Here is a 17,859-nt window from a genome sequence, read left to right as displayed (position 1 = left end):
CTTTTAGCTGCCAGCCCTGGCCCATCATGTAGGTGCAGCAGAGCCTTCCCTACCATTGCAAGCAGGGGGGGAGGAAACCCCCCGCTCTGCTGGCTGCCCTGCAAAGTGTGCAATTGCACGCCCCCCCCCGCTGCAAGGAGAGCTGCTGCAGCAAGTCAGGAAAACTCCAGTTGCACGAAGATTGAGCGCTTGCAGTTTGCATCTTTGTTGCAAAACTAGCTCCAGAAGAGAGGCAAGGCAAAGTCTTTTGTGCTCCCCTCCCCCATCAAAGCAAAGGGGAAAATGTCTCAGTCGAGAGGTAAGGCTCCTACTTCTGTTCGTTGCAAATATGCAAAAAGTCGTGCATGCATTTTTAAGTGCATGCATGCATTTTTCGGGATGCAATTGCATTTTGAAGTTTGAGGCTTTCAATGGCTCTCAGTTGCATTTCCTGTTTAGTATGTGCCTTTTTGCAGACACACACACACTCACACACACAGTTCCTGTAAGGCAGGGCTTGCAGTTCAGCTGTGCATTGACGTTATTTGAATTCTTCTGCGGGGATTACTGAGCCCTTTTTGCCTTTTGCACAGTCAGGACAGATAAAGGGTGTTGAAGAGCAGATGCATTCGCTACTGTATATATGCATGCAAAATGGGCACAATGCATACGAATTGCAGCTAATTTCAAGTGCAAAATTAAATGAAACTTTTACAGAAGTCCGTGGAGGAGATAAAAGGTGAAACTTGAGTGGAGTTACGAGGAATTAAATATATACCTATGTTTCCATGGGAAAGTATTGTTCTTGTGCCAGGACTGAGATCATTTTCCACTGATTTCTCCCCCCCCCCCCCCTTAATATTTGGTAACTTTTGGTCAGAGGCAGCAGTGTGGTTTGTAACACCAGATCGCTAAGAGCATGCAGAAGGGGTGCTTTATTTAGCATTTAGGAGCAGGGGCTCGGCACTTTGGATGGAGCGGGAGGGGCGTATTTGGGTAGGGGACAACAGTGATTTGATTTTGATTTTTTTTTTTCTTCCCCCCGCGCGGTGGGGAAGGCTTGATCTTTGCTTTTTAACTTGATGATTATTCCGGAGTGGCACTGCCTTGTGTCCTGCAAGAGGGGTGGTGGGAGGAGGTGGAGAATTTAATATTGCAAAAATGCTGTGGGAATGCAATAGTCCCTGCAAGACCAGGCTGAGATGTTTAAGGAGGAGTTGCTCCGGCCATTCATTGTGAAAATAGATGCACATATGTCAGCGACTGGCCACACAGATGCAGCTTTCGGAGCTTCTTTTAAATGTTTGGATTTGATATTGCAGCTGCCTCTCCTTGCATTTTGCAGCCCTCGCATGTATTGGGGGGGGTTGGGGGGGTGGGGGGTGAGAGACAGTGCAGGGCCCAGTGGGAGAGCAGTTCCCAAACTGGGACTGGGGCTTTTTGTTGTTGTGGTGTTCGGTTTTTTTTTTTTTTTTAAAAAAAAGATCTGTGAAGTCAGTGGCCTTCTACTATAAGCCTTGCTGGGAGGACATAGGAAGGAGGTGCTTTCACAGCTCTTGCCACACAGTTTTCCTTTGTAAGAAAAATGTAAAGTTGTTGTATAATTTATTCCTAATTTGGGTTTGCTGCAGTCATCTTTTCCAGCCAAGCAGAGAATTGTAAAAGTTTCCAATAGAAAGAGCCAAGGAAGTTTGATAATGCAAAATTGAATCAAATGATACCCACAGCACGCTGCCGCTCGCTGGAGGGTCCCTGCGAGACCCACGGAGGGGCAGGGGCTGGGCAGGGGAGTAGCCGCTTCCCCGGGGTCCCTGGAAAGCCTCGGGGTGGGAAAGCCTGACCACGTGGAGCTGGTGATGGGCAGGGACCTGGGCTGGTGGCCCCGCAGCCCACCCTCCTGGGGTGCCGCTTAGCCCCCATGCTCGCCAGCACTGGCCTTGTCTGTCCTTCTCAGTACCAGGAAAATGGGGAAATACAAGTAGCCAACCCACAAAACATGATCTCAATGAATGGCATCATTCTTGAATCTGTTTTCCATCCATCTCACACTCTGCAATACGAGTGTCTAAGTTTGAATTCCTTACACAGATAAGTTTTCCAAGTTCAGCTGTTCAGGCGGAGGTTTTGCTTGGGAAGGGGTTTCAGCTCCGGGGGTTTGCACCAGAGGTATCGTTCTTCAGGATGAATTAAGGGAGGCATAATCTGCATTTCAGGATCAGCTTTCATGTGTTGCACAGGAGGTCCCTCGTCAGCTTTCTAAAATACTGCACAGAGCTTCAGCCAGCTGCTGAGCTCTGGAGCCCTCTCCCTACTTTGAATCATTTCCAAAGTTGTTCTGAGAATTTGCCAGAGATTAATTTTTTTAATGCTGCTTGTCAGGGGGACAGTAATCGGGAGGGTTATTCTCTGATAACACTTATTCCCTGCAAGCAATCTCACCTAGTTAAGAGGGCAGAACCGCTCCTCGGACCCTACCTGCGCCACGTGAAGGAGCGGACGTGATCTGCTTTCTGCACAACCATAGCATGGGCTGCAGAAGATCAAACTCTCCCTGGAGTTTGGAAGCAACAGTTTCATTCTGACCCCTTCCACAGCAGAAACCAGCAGATGCCTCCAGCATCGCTCTTGCAGTATTCAGCCACGTTACCTGTGCCCTGTTGGACTCCTTAAGACTTTGCGGTCAACAAAGTACAGATCAAGTCAGAAGGACACCACCGGGTGCAAACTCCTGCATTTCACCCCATGCTTCATTCCCTCTTTTAAATTGCAAAATGGTATTTTTGATGGAGCAATCCAAGAAAATAAGATTTCCCCAAGCACAGCAGGTCCCTGCAGTCTGTTTCTCACCTTCAGAGAGGAGTCCGCTCCGGACAAGTGGGACTTGATGTTGATGGTAGTTCAGAAGAAGTTGCATCGTTGCCAAAACGTGGCACATTTGGCTGTCATGACTAATAGGATATTATTCTGGAAGAGAAAAAATGCGGAAGTCCATATTAATTACAAGCTAAACACAGTTTGAGGCTATAAATCTGAACTCTCGTGACAGCAGATACATTCAAGAGTCTTCTAAATTCATTGTAATGGGGGAATTATTCACTCATGAAGCCCACATCAGAGAAGCAACCTGCAAATATGCAAATTTCTCCATTGAAATAAGAAAAGGGAAGGAGGAGCAGTTCCCATTAGAGCTGGGACTCTAATTCATAAATAGTACATGGAAATGAGCTACATTTAACTAAATATTGCTGTCCATTGAGCTCATTCCTAATTCTTGGACTTTGTTGTTTCAAATACAATTTTTTGTGCTGTAGCTGAAAAGGTATACTGAGGTTATGAGAATCATGTCCCACGTGATGCTGGCTGAACGGGCACCCTATGGACTTTGACCAAAGGCCCTGCACCTATTCAAAAATACTACATTTTATGCAAAATGCTCTTTTTTTTTTCCCATCTAGAAGTCTCAGTGGAACAGATGTAAAGCCTAAATGGTAGCTTTTAAAAAAAAAATTCCTAGGTAGGTGGCAGGTTTTTGCTAGTATAAAATTAACCCGTAAGCAGCATGAGGCTCCCGTTGGTTGTGCAATGTGCAGTTTGCCTCGTCAGCACCACCTCAGCTTCTTGCCATTAACACACTCCCATGACATAGGCATTTGGCAAGGGCAGGCTTTGCATGAGCATGGTGAGCAAAGCTGTGGCACGGTCAGCGAGGTGCAAGCCTAGCAAAGCCTAGTCTAGCAGCAATCGCAGCCAATTTCAGTTCAAGTTGCTGATTTTTCTTTTATTTTTTGGAAGACCATGTTGAATTACTATTTCACCCTGTTGCATGTGCTGCCTGCTCTGCTATACCACTTCTGTGATGGAGGTGCCTGTGTACTTGCTTTGGGTTAAGAGGGGTCAAATGTTTTATAAAGAGGTTTAAAAATCTCATGCAATGCCATGCTGGAGGAATTAACCAGCATGGGAAGAAAGAAAACCAACTAATTTGGGTAGAAACTATTAGGCTAGAAATGATGCCTGACATAAGCCAAATCACTGCTCTACACAGCTGAGCAAGAGGGAACCAAGACACCCAGTCAAGACTCCAGTTGCTGCGCTTTGCTGCCTGTTCCCTCTGCATTGCACTAAGGAGGCATTTGCTTGCAACGCTGCTGGGCTGTGCAGGGAAGGAGCTCTCGCCCCCACCGCCCCAGGCAGCAACACTGGGGGTGCAAAAAACAGGGTGCATTTGAGGGGTGCCTTGTTCCCATGTCCTGACACAGCATGACACCCAGCAACGTGCTGGTCAGGGCGTCAGCTCCCCGGTGCTAAGCAGGCTGCTTGGCAGGGACAGGAAGACACAAGCATTTAAAAGCTCAAACTATAGAAGTAATTATAGCAATGAAAGTGATAAGTTGCAGGGGAAAAAGGAGCAAAGATCTGTTTTCTCCTCCCAGCTGAAAAAAGTTTAGGTTTCTCACTGCCACAGTAAGTATTGCTCATTGTTACTTTAGTCACCAAAAAAATGGAGCTTCCTTTGGGGTGAATTACCTCCCATGACACATCCATAAGCTGCTAAGGTGAGGCAAATGATACTCAATTAAAACCACAGGAGTAATTTAGAGAGATGAGACACTTCATTCCTCCAAAAGTATTGGCATTAGTGGAACACAATTACCTTCAAAGTCACATGGCAGATTTGCAAATTCTGTGTACTGTGGTTGCAAATACACAAGATAACTAAAAAGTTGCTTTTTTGTTTTTCCAAACAATACATGCGTTTGATGTCACTTGTCCATTTTCTCTTGCTGAAAAGAGCCATAACACCACCAACAGAAGCCTCCCAGAAAAGGATTTGAAAACAACACATCTGAAACAAGGTCTGATCCCTTTTTTAAGCTGGGAAAAGAAGGAAAAAGAAACATAGCATGAGAGCTTTGATAGCGCAGGAGTGGGAACACACTTGCAGCCCTCCTCTGTGAATGTGCTTGGAGGACCAAGCACATGTTACCCTGATCATTGGGCATAGTGATGATTCCCAACCCTTTCCCATGGGGTTCCCTGCCTTCACCCCATGAACTGGCATTTCTAATGCTAGGCCTGCCCACAGGTCTCCCCCTGTTCCACCTCCGAAAGCAAAGCTCTGCATCTCTGCTCCCGTCTCGCAGGGAGCTAAAGCACCCGTGGGCAGCGCTTGCTGGGCAGGTCACAGCTTCCCGATGGCAGTGGGTGGGAGGAGTAATTGTGAGTGAGGGAAAGGGGTACAAACCAGAGCACACAGGTGTCCCTTACTGTGGTCACCCATGTTTTGGGGGACGATCAGGGCATTGTACGAGTTTGGTAGCGTGGCCACCAGCAGCATCATTATACAAAGTGTTGAGTCAGTCTCCGGTGGCCAGATAAATTGCAGGGCTGTTCCTGTAATTTTAGACATGGCCAGAGCTATAATTAAAAAAAAGTTTCATTACCTGTAGAATTACTTAGCTCCCTTCCTTAGGGCCTGTCTGGGAATAGCTTGAGATTAGCATTATCAGCTAGAGCAATGTTAGCAGGAAAGCAGATCTAGGACCCTGGAGCTGTGCCACGTTAGATATTATGCTCTGTGGTGGCAGAGTGGTGAAGGCCGTTCGGTGCAATTTCCATATCTACTCATTGTGCAGAAAGTTGTTTTTTTTTTTTGCTTTTGTCTTCCAAATCTACAATATTCTGCATGTTGACAAGTATGAATGGAAAAGTGTCTTCTGCTCAGTAATCCTGGCTCAGTAGAAAGCAATTCGGAGAGGGGAAGCCTGAGGCTCTCGCTTGTAGGGCTTTCTTTTGTCTCAAAGCCAAAATTAAAGCTGTCCTTCCTTTTAAGCTAGAAATTCCAAACACCCAGTTGGTGTTTCAGAGGGTTCATCCCACCATGAAAGTGTCCAGGGTGCTAAAGCACTTCTGAGTCATCTTTACTTTGGAGATGTTGCAGGCAGATGCTGAACATCCTTAACGGAAGCTCCAAGAAGCCACTTGTGCATCTTGGTCTGCTGGTGCTAGCAAAGCTGTAGCTGAGCATCGCTCTGGATTTGCATCCCATAGTCAAGTAAGGGCCTGAATTTGTATGAGCGTGGTAAGAGCAGCATCCGACCGCATCAGGAGAGCAGTTTGGGGTAGGAGCTACTCAGGCTACTTTCCCCCAACAGTTGCTGTAGAAGCAATGGCCGTGGCTTAATAGGCTGCTGCAATAAGCTGAGTGCAGTGAAGCCCAAGGAGCATTGTGCAAACAGCCGGAGGGAGCAGCTTCTGCAGCTGAGATAGAGTTTCATATTTGTAAGAAAGATTGCAGAGAGAAAGCATTCCCCCCCCACCCCATTTGAGCAGGAAAACTTCACTGAGCAGAGCTGATCCAGTTTCTTGCTGTTGCTGTTTTGTTAGCCTACTTAGCTTGCAATTTTATAATCTAGGCTAGATTTTCCTAGCCTGCACCCAGGCAGATCAAAAATCATTAGAAGGACTGAAGCCCAAGCAGCATCCACTTCTACTGCACTCAGATGAAACCAGTGGGGAAAAAAAACCAACAAACCAGCAGAAGTTGCAGATGAGATGCCAAAGATAAGGCAGCAATACAAAGTAAGTACAGGAGTCAACACTTCACTGTGTCTGCCGTAAGAGGCCTTTAATGAAGGCTGAATCAGCACAGACTTGGTAGCTGCTTTTGAAGGAGAATCTTTTTCTAAACAAAAATATGTAATTGCACTCAATGAAACAATACTTATCAGTGCCAAATGGCCTCAGAGCATCATCTGGCTGTTCTGTGGAAGTCCCAGGCATTCGTGTGTTTTCAGAAGGGCTTATTTGACACTCAAGCAACAAGTTATATTATAAAAGTTACAGCTTCACTCCATGTTATCATTCCTCTTAAGAATGTTTGTTGCTTCTCCAGTATTCAAGGTCAGATATAGAAAATGACTCAAAGTAGTCTTTTGTTGTTCTGACAGCTCTAAAGTAATGGAAGTCCCCATCTGGCAAAGACAAACCTTGCCAGAGTACCAGCATCAAAAAGAGAGATAGAAAATTTTAAAGGGAAACCCAGCATTGATTACTGGGTTTCTTTCCCTGGACTTGCTCCATTATATCTGCGCTCATCAACTCTCAGCATCTCCCATCTCTCACACACAGGAGCCCCAGTAAGAGCCCGCTAGACTTGCATGCTCACGCAAGTACCTGCACGTAGAAGGTGAAGCGTTCACTTAAGCAGGGCACATGAGATGTGAAGGTCCTTTTGGCACCAGCTCTGCGTGGAGGGTTTGTGCTGCGCCTAGCACTGCCCTTGGCACCAGCTCCTTGTTCCCGGGGCACTTCTCCAGTGCTGGCAACTGGCACCCGTTTAGAGGCACACTTTCCAGCTTTGATTTCAACACAGCCCTTTCTTCCTAGGGCTGCTTTCATTGCCTACAATTAGGGTCTCCAATGCTGCAAAAATATGAAGAAATAAAACCCAAATTTGGCTTTAAAAGGACTGGAATTGATTTCTTCTTTTGGACAGCTGATGCTGTGGCCTTTTAGAAAGGAACTGTCAGCCTGTGATCATAGCATTTATGCCTGCTACTGCCCAGGGATTGAAGCACAGATATGTGACATTTATTGCAGTTTTATTCAAGGAGTGAAACACCTGTAGGAGCTGAGAACAGCTGTCCCCCTTCTTCCAGTTAGATGCACCATGAAGGAAAAGACAGGGACTTTACATGCTATCATCAAAATGCCAAAACCCCTTTGGGCAAAGCTACATCTTAAGTAGATTTGTTTAAAAACTGAGCCTCAGCACTTAGCAAAAATGCCTCAGCAGAAGCACAAGCCACAGCACAGGGCTTTTGGCAGCCCTGATGGGTCCCTGAAGGTGCAATGGGTCACTCCAGCCCCTGCACAAGGAGGCCAGGATCTGGCCAGCAGGGACTCTATGCTGTTAGTGATGTGCAGAGATCCGAGCTTGATTTCCAAACCCCACGCAGGTTTTGGAGCTAGCAACAGGACAGGGAAGCTGCAACAGTTTTCATCCTAAGCTTGACCACCACTGAAGTTTTGGACATGGAGATGTAGACATAACCTGCAGTCCCCTCTTGCAGGTTTACGTCTCTGAATTGAAAGATGCTGATGGTTAATGCAGAAGCTCACTCCCAAGCAGACCTCAGTACTTAACCGTACTAATTAAGTGTTTTCAAAAACCACAAGATTGACCTTCACTGCATGCCCACAGATTTTTCTGTCATTTAACAAGCACAGGGCTGACAGTAGCCTATTAAAGGAGAAGAAAGGCAATGCTCTAGATACTGTTGTTTTCCAACCTGTTCCAAAGCGTTTTCTGCTTTTTAACCGTAAGAGATGGAAACCATAATCCCCTAATAACCTACCAGGAGAAACCAGGCTGGAGGCAAAGAGTGCTTGGCTCAAATAAAGTACAAAGTCTGATAAAATAGTGAACATACTTAAAACTGAAGTTTACACAGATATCTATGCAATGAGCCATGACAGCCATTATATATACAGGCACTTATGTAACCAGAGAGCCATTCTAAGTGGCATAGAGTTGTCCTTTGGGAGATACCCTCCAGAAAAAAATAAAGGAAATTAACATAGACTCTGACTTCCTTACCTTTCCCAAGGACACCAGTAATTTGTTCATTGCTAATAAAACTTGGAACATCTCTACGGAGAACTTGAATTCCTGCCAAGGAATCAGTTTTACAAATTAACTAAAAGACCAGATCGGTGCAGCGCACTGTGCGAAAGGACATCGCAACACAGCCCCCCTGACAGAGCAGCATCTGAACTGGAGGAAGAGCCCAAAATAGTCCCTGGCAGCTGGGGAGGGCAACACAGATGCTGCATTCAAAGATGATTAGTAGTAAGTTGCTTTCTGGAGACAAGAAAGACTGAATTCACAGCAGGCACCTTTTTGGCAGAGAGAAGGACCTCCGGGCTTGCACCTCTCCAGGTCTTTGCAGAGCGACAGCATGGGAACGTGCCCGTGCTTGTAGCCACCTGAGCTAGGCAGCACAGCAAGCTTGCTTCCACATAGCATGACTTCAGTTTCATTCATGTCATTAGGCAGCTTCCTTTATAGCTAAGCATGTGATTTTTTTTTTTTTCTTTTTTCTTCCCCTCAAAAACATTTGGTACTTCCCCCGCAAGAAATCAGAAGCTTTATGTCTGATAAGAGGCTGGAACAGCTTCCTGCAATAGGAGAGCATTCCTCCTCTCGCTCTTCCTGCGCAGACCTCAGAACAATGCCAGCGCTTCCAGCATCAACAAGCGTTTACTTTACCTTTTAGCACACTCATTTAGGGCCCATCCTGTGCAAGCATCTGCCCGGCCAACACCTCCTGCAAAAGGGGGGGCTCTTTTTCCAGGAGCTTGTTTTAAAAAGGCATTGCCGCAGCTGAAATGCAAGGAGCAATCTGGGAGATTGAATCAGAGCCGATTCAGAGCAGCTGTAGCCAAGCAGGGCCCTCATTTGGACGAGTGGGGTCTGAAGAATTTTTTCTTTCCCCTTAAAAGAGAAGCTAAATAGGATTTTTTTCATGCTCTGATCTTGAAACTACTTGTGCACGTGCTAAACTTGGAGCACATGAGTCCTTTTGCAGGAGTCAGTGGGACTGAATGTGCTTGGGGTTGAGCACACATACAAGAATTTACAAGGTTGGCGATGTATTTTGTCCTGGTTGCTAAGTAGGATGGACATTACGGATCTGCGCAGATGATTTATACTACCCTGCTTTCTCTTGGTTTCTTTTCTCCCATTTCTGCTTATATGTTCTTGCAACTCAGAAAGCAGTATCGTATTTGCAAGTGTGTACGTACATAACTGAAACTACAGTCTTGAACCTCGGACAGGGAGTTCTATAGAGGCTTTGATAGAAGGACTTATAAAGGGAGTTTTGTATTTACAGCTCCTGATTTAGAAGGCTGGGTGGAGAGATGTAACCTGACAGAGTTTGATCCACATGGACATATGTGGATAGAAAAAAATCCGCCCAGTTGTGTCAGGGACGCTTTATTGGGAAAAAAAAGGAGAAGACTTGCTGTCTTCTGCCAGGGTACTATGCTATAATGCATTTCTTCAACATGTTTTCCAGATTGAAATAAAATTGCGTGATAAAACCTGGGGAGGGGCTTTGTTCTTTATGTACTGCTTGCTTTGCTTTATTGTATGGCATACGAGCAAGTGTATGCTCTTAGCAGGTGTCTGGAAGGAGAGCTCGAACGAAGTTCATGCTCTCTGACCTCTGGCTAAAATCTGTTTGAACTTGAAAGAGCTTCCCTGGAAGCCCCAAGAGCTGCGCTGCGTCCCGCACACCTTCATGTGCACAGCTTTGAGCGTCTGAGACTTCTTGCATGTGCAAAGATGCATTGCTGAAGTGGTTGCAGGACCGAGACTTCATGTTCGTGGTTGGACAGGCTTGCTGCTGCCGTAGTGGTGGTGGAGCAGCTCCGCTTCTCGCCTGTCTCTGCTGCTGGTGGTTTCTTGGAGCAGCTGCTGTTATAGCTGACAGTGCAAACCGGGTGCAGTTATTCTCCTAGTGTCTCCTGTCCGGCTCTGGTGTTGTGGTAGTGCCCAAAGTTGCAGTGCTGGAGACCTGGGGGAGTGCTGGGGCTCTGAGGGGACGTGGGTTTGGCTTTCCTGCGGTTGCCCTTGGCTTCTCTCTGTGAATAGGGTTCCTGTGTGTTTTTAAAGTAGGACCTACGTTTGCTGGGAGGCATTGCCAGCAGAGGGAGCATGAGTTAGTTTGTCCCATCTGCGCTGTCCAGAACTGTCAGATACCATCTTTAATAATTTTGGTACAAAACTAAGCAAATAAGCTCATAAATGAAAAAAAGAATAGCAAAAGAGATCTGTCTAACAGGGTAGCGCAAAGGCAGATTGGTCAAAGTCTTGACCGTGTTGAAAACTTAATCACAATATTTGGCTGAGCCTTTACAAAAATTCCCTGTGACAAAATGTTAAGCAAGGAAGCAGATCCTCTCCTTCCACGCCAGTGCTGCGGGTGCTGCGGCGTTGTGCTGATGCAGGAAAACCTCCGGGCGAGATTGCCACCAGATTTTTAATCAACAACTTATCTGTTTAGCCTGAGCCGTGAGTGAAGGACGCATGAACGCGAGCAGCATATTCCTGGGAAGAAAATTAGGCATTGATTTGAAATTCTTCTGAGTGTTATTTGCACCACAGAAGAGGAAAGTGGTCCTAAAATTATCTTCAATTCAACATTTTTAGCTGAAACAAACAGTTGCCAGCTGCCAAACAGAACAGCATAACTTGGGAACTGAAGAGAAGTAATTCAGTCTAGAGGCGTCTTGTACACTTTTGGCACTATTTATTAAATCCTTTCAACCCAGTGGTGCTATTTTCCCCTGAGGAGCGCAGTGGATGCTAGACCACGTGGATTATTGTAGCTCTTCTGTTCATCAGGGACCTTCTGCAGAGGGTGAGGATACTCGGCTAAAGAAATGGCTTGTGGCACATTCCTCTATTTCCATGGATATTCCCATTTGGCTGTAAAAGTTATTGATACTCTATAACTCGCAGAATGATGAAATCAATGGACAGCTTTCTCTCTATGGAACATAAATTGCCCATCTTGTCCTGAGGTGGCTTTACTCATGAGCAGAAAATTATAAACCCGAGTTTTATATGCAGTGCATCCGCTGTAGAAGATGGCTGATAGTGATGTAGTTTAAATGTCCAACATTTACAATATGCTGAACAAATTAAATCTGTGCTTGGTAAAACAAGACTGCCGTGGCTGCCTGGAGCATCCACTAACAGAAATAAAACCATAGCTCAGATTGCCCTGTGGTATTGATTAGGTTTTATTCTGTCCTGCTGCAAGGGTGATGACACCAAGACCGGTATCCCACAGATAAGGTGTGATCCTGTTCAGCGAGCAAAGGAATCTGCAGAGAAATGGGGCTGCATTAACACGTGGGCAGCAGAGGTTCAGAGCTGCAGGACAAATAACTGTGCATGCTTTCCTGGGGACAGTGACACCCCAAAAGGGCCAGTTTGCTGAGCTCCCCAGGGGAGTCCTTCGTGGCCCATCACACCCTCCTGATTTAGAAAGTCCTGCTTTTCCCGCGTTTAAGCCTCCTGGCTCATTTTTGGCTGAACAAGCCTCAGCGCTTGCCCACATACCTTTGCCAGTGGATGCTACAGGGCAGCATCTCGGGCACAGGGAAGCAATGGCGAGGAACCTGCAACCTGGCTGGCACCACCGCTTGCAGAGGGACTTCTGCCAGTGCCAGTGTGCGGGTTGTCCCTTTTGGTGGGTATGGCTGAGGAATGGGCTGAAGCCTGCAGCTGGGTACCCAGGGGACAGACACTTGCTGCAGCTATTGCGAAGGCTAAGACAGCAGTCTGGCACAGCCTTTACGTACATATTCCTGCTCAGCCTGACACTTAATGCAGCCATAATAGGAATGCGTGCTCACAGTAAGCACGTGCTTAAATGGAAGCACCATCAAGACACGAGAACCTTCATAGCTGGAGCCACAAGACTGAATTGGGCTTTTGAGTCTGCAGCACAGCAGAAATCAGCAAGCAGGTGGAAATGTCACCTTCGTTTTCCAAAGCAATTTGCATTTCCCCGGGCTGGCAGCACATCTGACAGCTCCAAGAGGCCCTGGCTTGGAAAGCGCGGTGCCGGTGCTGCTGGGGCAGCTGCCCCTTGCCCACTCTGCCGGGTGGGCACCGAGTCGTCACCCCTCGGTGTCTGGGCAGCTGGGGCAGATGCAGAAGCTGATCTGTTTTTTCAGGGGAAATGAAGCTCTGCTGTGGGGCCCTCGCTCCACCAGCAATGCTTCTTTAAAAACACCTTGCAGGACCCACTGGGAGAAAATCCCAGCTGCACCAAGCACATTTAAAAAACCTGAAAACCAAACTTGAAACTGGAGGGAGACCTTGAGCAAAAAGTCTGTCTGATGGGGAGGGCATCCTTGTCGCCTCCCTGCAGCCAGACCTAAGAAAGTTGTTTTTTGAGGCTCTGCAGAGCAATGGGGAAAGGAGGTGGATGCTCCTTTACTGTGTGGAGTTTTCCAGGGAGAGGTGGGTTTTGGAAGTGTAGAAGTGTTTGTAGCTGGGCTGGGGCTGGTGGATTTAAGGCAAATCCGGCTCCCACTGTGGCTGAGGCAGACAGGGCACCTGCTTTTATGCTGCGTATAGAGGACTTGCTGCTGCCTGATAAATATTCGTATGGGAAGTTGGTCAGAGCCCCGTAGCTGCATGTGGTCACTCACTGTGGCATTTTGAGGTGAAATCTCAGTGGATAAGGGGAAGTAAAAAAAAACAAGTGGAGTACTGGCAGTGATGCTTAACTCGTGGGCGAACCCACAGCATCCCGCTCACACGTTGGCTGTGGGAGCTTCAGCCCCTAATCCACGGAGCTACATCGTGTGGGAGCACCCACCGGCATGGCAGAGCCTGCCCGTCCCTTGGGAGACTTTTTAGGGTGCTGCCGCTGCACTGAGGAGCAGAGCCCATCCCGCCTTCCATGCGAGGGGCAGAGCCAGGGCAGGGAGCGCAAAGCTTGGCTGAAAGTCTGGGGTAAGCCTTGCACACCGCGACGCATGAAAGTTTGGAAAGCACTTCGCCCTTCTGTCTGCAGCGCTCTGCTTCCGCTGCCTGCGGGCACGGGAGGCGTCCATCCTCCTGCCCTCACGTCCCCCCCCCGATGCACGGGCAGCAGCCCACCTCCTCCGGCGCCGCTGGCAGGTGCTCTTTGGCAGGGAGAAAATAGAAATGAAGGTAGCGGCAATGAAAGCAGCCGCGTCCTCCAAATCCTCCTGCACAAAAGGCCTTTTGTTCCCCGGGTGAATTCCAAGAGCTTTTCTCCAGTTTTGATTCCAGCAAACTCCCACTGCAAGCAGACAGCCGAGGGTTTGAAAACAAAGCAGCAACTAAACCAAAAGTCCCTCATAAAAAATCCCCACGAGGGTTGGAGGCTCTTGACAAACAGCTTCCCTGGCCTGCAATTCCTGTGGATTTCCTAATTTGAGATAAGCAGTAAAGAAAACAGGCTCCGGGATGGGTAGGCAGCGAAGCCAGCGGACCTTGGCAGAGGGAAAATAAGGGCTTGATTTATGGTGTACTGGTGACTGGAGGGAGTGACTGCCCCTGCTGCTCGCCTCCCCGGAGCTCCAGTGCTGTGATTTCTCATGATAATGGGGGCGAGGGGAGAGGCCACGAGGCTCCTGGTGGCCTCTGTTGCGCCGCGGGGTCTCCGCCACCATCACATCTTTCCCAGAGCAATGAGAGGATGCAGCTGCCCGAATGCCGGAGGTGCGGGAGCCCTGCAAAGGATGTGACCCGTTCCAGCGACCACGAGGAGCAGAAAACAAAGTCTTTTTTGGCATTGCTTTGACCCCAATAAGGTCTCCCCAAGCTTTTGGCTCTTGCAGCCTCATGTCAGGCAGCCGTGAGTGATTTGCAGGATTTGGGGGCATTTGAGATGGCGTGATGGGAGGAGTGGAAGTGGCTTTTCTCTGTGCGTGATGAGGAAGGCTTGGATACACCCATGAAATTAAGTTGATGGGTGGAAAAATAGTTAGGCAAAGCAAGGTGAGAAGAAGGAAGAGGCTTTGGTCCCTATAGGTTTCCCATCAGACTATTGGAGATGGGTTGTGTGTAGGCAAACCGTCAAATTTTGCATTTTGTGTTTTTATGCATGTGCCTCCCCAACCATCTCTGGAGGACCCAGCATGTCTGGAGCATCAAGACACAGATGGCTCCAGCCTTGGCATGGGCAGGTGTCTCCTTGCAGCTAAAGGGTGTCACAGAAGTCTCACAAGCCTGGTGGGGATTGGTGCTGCTCTCCCATCCTTGGCTTGAACCACCTCTCAGGTGCCAAGGGGAACGGGACGGTGGTGTGAGGCTGCGCTGCTTTGTGCCCCCCGTGCAATGCGAGCAGCATCCTTTGACAGCTACCAACGTCCTCATCCATGGAAGTCCCTTGCTTTGGTGGATGTGAGTCAGAGCTCAAAGCAACAGAGGTGTTTTTGTCTTAATTCATTATTGCAGCACACCTGTGCGCTAGGCGGAGAGGGGACACGCACACAAACAAGGCTTGTGCAACTTTGGGAGTTGGACTTGATGATCTTTATGGGTGCCTTCCGAGTCGAGATACTCTATGATTAACTTTCCTGTGGCCATGGACAGGGTCGTTAGAGCTGAAACTGGAGCGTGCGCATCCTGGTGCCCAGTCCCTTCCATCCACCACCTCCTCCCCTCTTTATCCGATGGGTCACGAGGCAGCGCCTGTCCCTGACAGAGCATCTCGCAGCTGGGGTGAATCAGCAGAGAACTGAACATTTCCACTTCGCATCCCAGCACCGAGGAGGAAGATGCTGATCCCTGGAGAGCTGTGCAGGGGCAGGGCCGGTGCTGGGGGTCAGCTTGGGGCAGCCGAGCCCCAACCTGGGTAGAATTTCCTGACATCAGGTGCTCCCAGCTCTGCTGCATCAGGTGCCTTTCCTGCTAGGTGATGTTGCCACCGTTTGCACAGAGGTGCTGCTGTTTGGGAGGAGCCGTGCCCTTTCCCCTAGGCCGTTGAAGTTCAAGCAGCTGGATGCACACGCCAGATGAGTTCAGCCAAAGTGTTGTAACAGGGTTTTTAATATTAAAGTCTCTTGTGCCCTATGCTGACAGCCGTAGGCAGGCAAAACTCTCCTATCTACCATCTCCCACTTACATTAGCACCTAAAGTACGATGGATTTAGGGCTGGTTTGCATTGCATCTGTTTTCTAAAGAAAAACTGGCTAATCTAAAGGCTGCCTCGGCAGTGCAGGATGTCAGAGGAGGACTCTGTCTTGCCTTGTCATGTCTGCAGATACCACTGTAGTCCTGGCACCAGCTCAACAGGAACATGATGGGTGGCCCCACGCTGTGCTTGCAGTTCCCTCGCTGAGACTGGGAGTGATGCTGCGTCTGGGCTGGGAAGGGACATTATCTGGAAAAGCTGTTTGTTGTCACCTCCCCGTTTCCTCTGAACTGTTAGCATCAGAAGGAAGCATGTGGCTGCTCTTTGTTGGTCTGTGAGCGTGAAAATGGGCACTGAAGGCCCCATTTCCTCTCTCATGTTGGTATTCCTGCAAGCAAATGCTGGAGCGGGGTGCAGGGAACACATCAGGGCAGGGTCCAGTTGGGAAGTGAAGTCTGAGGTCCTGGCAATGGAAGGTCCAAGCCGGTTTTGGAGCCCATGAAACAGCTCAGTGAGGTGGCAGCAACTTCTGTGGGACACAAAAGATCATCCTGAACCATCGTACCCTCTCCCCTGCAGCCGTGTTGTATTACCCCCCCATCAGATGGCCAGTCTTTATCTCCAAACTGGCATTGGGTGGTGGTGTCCCACAAAACCTGCTGGAAGGTTGCTCCAGCACGTGATTACCCCAGTGCTCCCTGCAAGCTCCTATGGACTAGAGCTGCAGGGGGGCTCAGTTTTGTTTGGTGGGGGATTACAGGAGGGTACAGAATTGCCCCAAAGCTGTATCAGCTCCCTGCCCCCTTCCCAGAGTCCCTGCAGCCCTGCGTTCAGTGCATGTCTTAGCACAGGATCTCATGTCTAATCTCTATCAAAGTGTCTCTTCTGCTTCACACTCAGAAGGTCTTAACTTGTCTAAAATTTAGAGATGCACTCTTATCAGAGTTACAAACAGACTCTCATAACCAAAATGTGCAGATAGATAAGAAGAAATCGCATCCCTCTGGTTTCTATATTGACACAAATAAACACAGCAGCCTGCAGCCCTTTTGCAGGATGTGTTAAGAGTAAGGCAGAGTAAGAGAGATTAGCCTGAATCAGGAAATTACCTTCAAAATTGAATTACTGAAATACAGAGCATATTGAAAGGCAGGCAAATAGGTTCTGATATTTGCACAGTTTGGTGACATTTCTGTATGTTTCTGCACTGCGGGATCCAGAGATTAGTCTGCTGGAGTCCTTATTGCAAAGCTTTCTGCTTCGCCTTCTTCCAGCGTGTTGTTCTTGTGCTGTTCAGAGCTTCGCCACCAGACTAACTCCTGCTGGAGGCCAATCTTGAGGCAGGCATGAAGGACTGACCTTGTGAATTTACCTTGCAGTAAAGCTGAAGATCTTTGTCTCCGTTGTGTTTGTGCCTCAGCAGAGCTGACCTATGTCAGCCGCCGCGAGTTGAAAACGCAGCTCGCTCTTGCAGCGGAGACAGGCCCTGAGACGCAAATAACCCTGGCGTGATCCGAGCAGACCTTGCACAACCTCTGCCACGCAGTTCATTCGGTGCACCTCCGTCGCTTCTTGCAAAAGCCCTGCTATTTTGGTTTGGGGCCTCTCCTGCGCTGGGTTTATTACAGGTTGCAGGATTGAGTCAGAGGAGCGAGCTGAGCCCTGTGACAAAGAACCCCCGGGGCGGCCGCCGGCACAGCTGGGTGCTGGGGCACGGCTGCCGACGGGGCAGGACAGTCAATTTTCAGCATTGTAATGTGGGTGCTAACGGTATCGGCAAGTAGTTTGAGATCAGCCGGTACATGGTTACTGGGTGAGCTGTGCCCAGGCCATGGCATGCCATGCTCTTCTTATCTTCAGGAGCCTGGGGAGTTAAAATGGAAGATGAATGCAGCATCATCTGCTCAGGCTTTGTGCCAGTGGTTCAGGGTTTCCTGCTGTACAGGTTTCTAGATGTTGGTTTTCCAGATGGAGATGCAGGGTTTTTCTCTCTCCATATTTTCATTGCTCAGACCCACTTTGAGAAGAGAAAGTATCCGCCTCTGGGCTGTGGCTCTGAGGTCATCTCCTCTTTGCCAAAGCAAATTTGGTTGCACTTGGGGCAGTGTGCTGGCTGTGTTTAAGTCTCGGGGAGGTGTCTTTAGGAGCAGGTTCCCCACACAATGCAGTGTGTCTCAGCCA

At 48.4% G+C, this 17,859-nt stretch overlaps 1 protein-coding gene across 1 annotated transcript in view; it reads left to right on the top strand.

Moving 5' to 3' along the window:
* The first annotated feature begins 40 nt into the window (after positions 1–40).
* Positions 41–17,859, top strand: part of MAP2K6 (mitogen-activated protein kinase kinase 6) — a 54,575-nt gene continuing 36,756 nt past the window's right edge. The window contains 1 exon segment of the mRNA XM_009323664.1: positions 41–298. Coding sequence (XP_009321939.1) covers positions 283–298 — 16 coding nt within the window. The 5' untranslated portion in view covers positions 41–282.

Source organism: Pygoscelis adeliae, unplaced genomic scaffold, assembly GCF_000699105.1.
Source record: "Pygoscelis adeliae isolate BGI_AS28 unplaced genomic scaffold, ASM69910v1 Scaffold75, whole genome shotgun sequence".
In the NCBI taxonomy this organism is placed as follows: Eukaryota; Metazoa; Chordata; class Aves; order Sphenisciformes; family Spheniscidae; genus Pygoscelis; species Pygoscelis adeliae.
The sequence above is the reverse complement of the archived record's forward strand: the minus strand, read 5'-3'. Positions and strand labels throughout refer to the sequence as shown.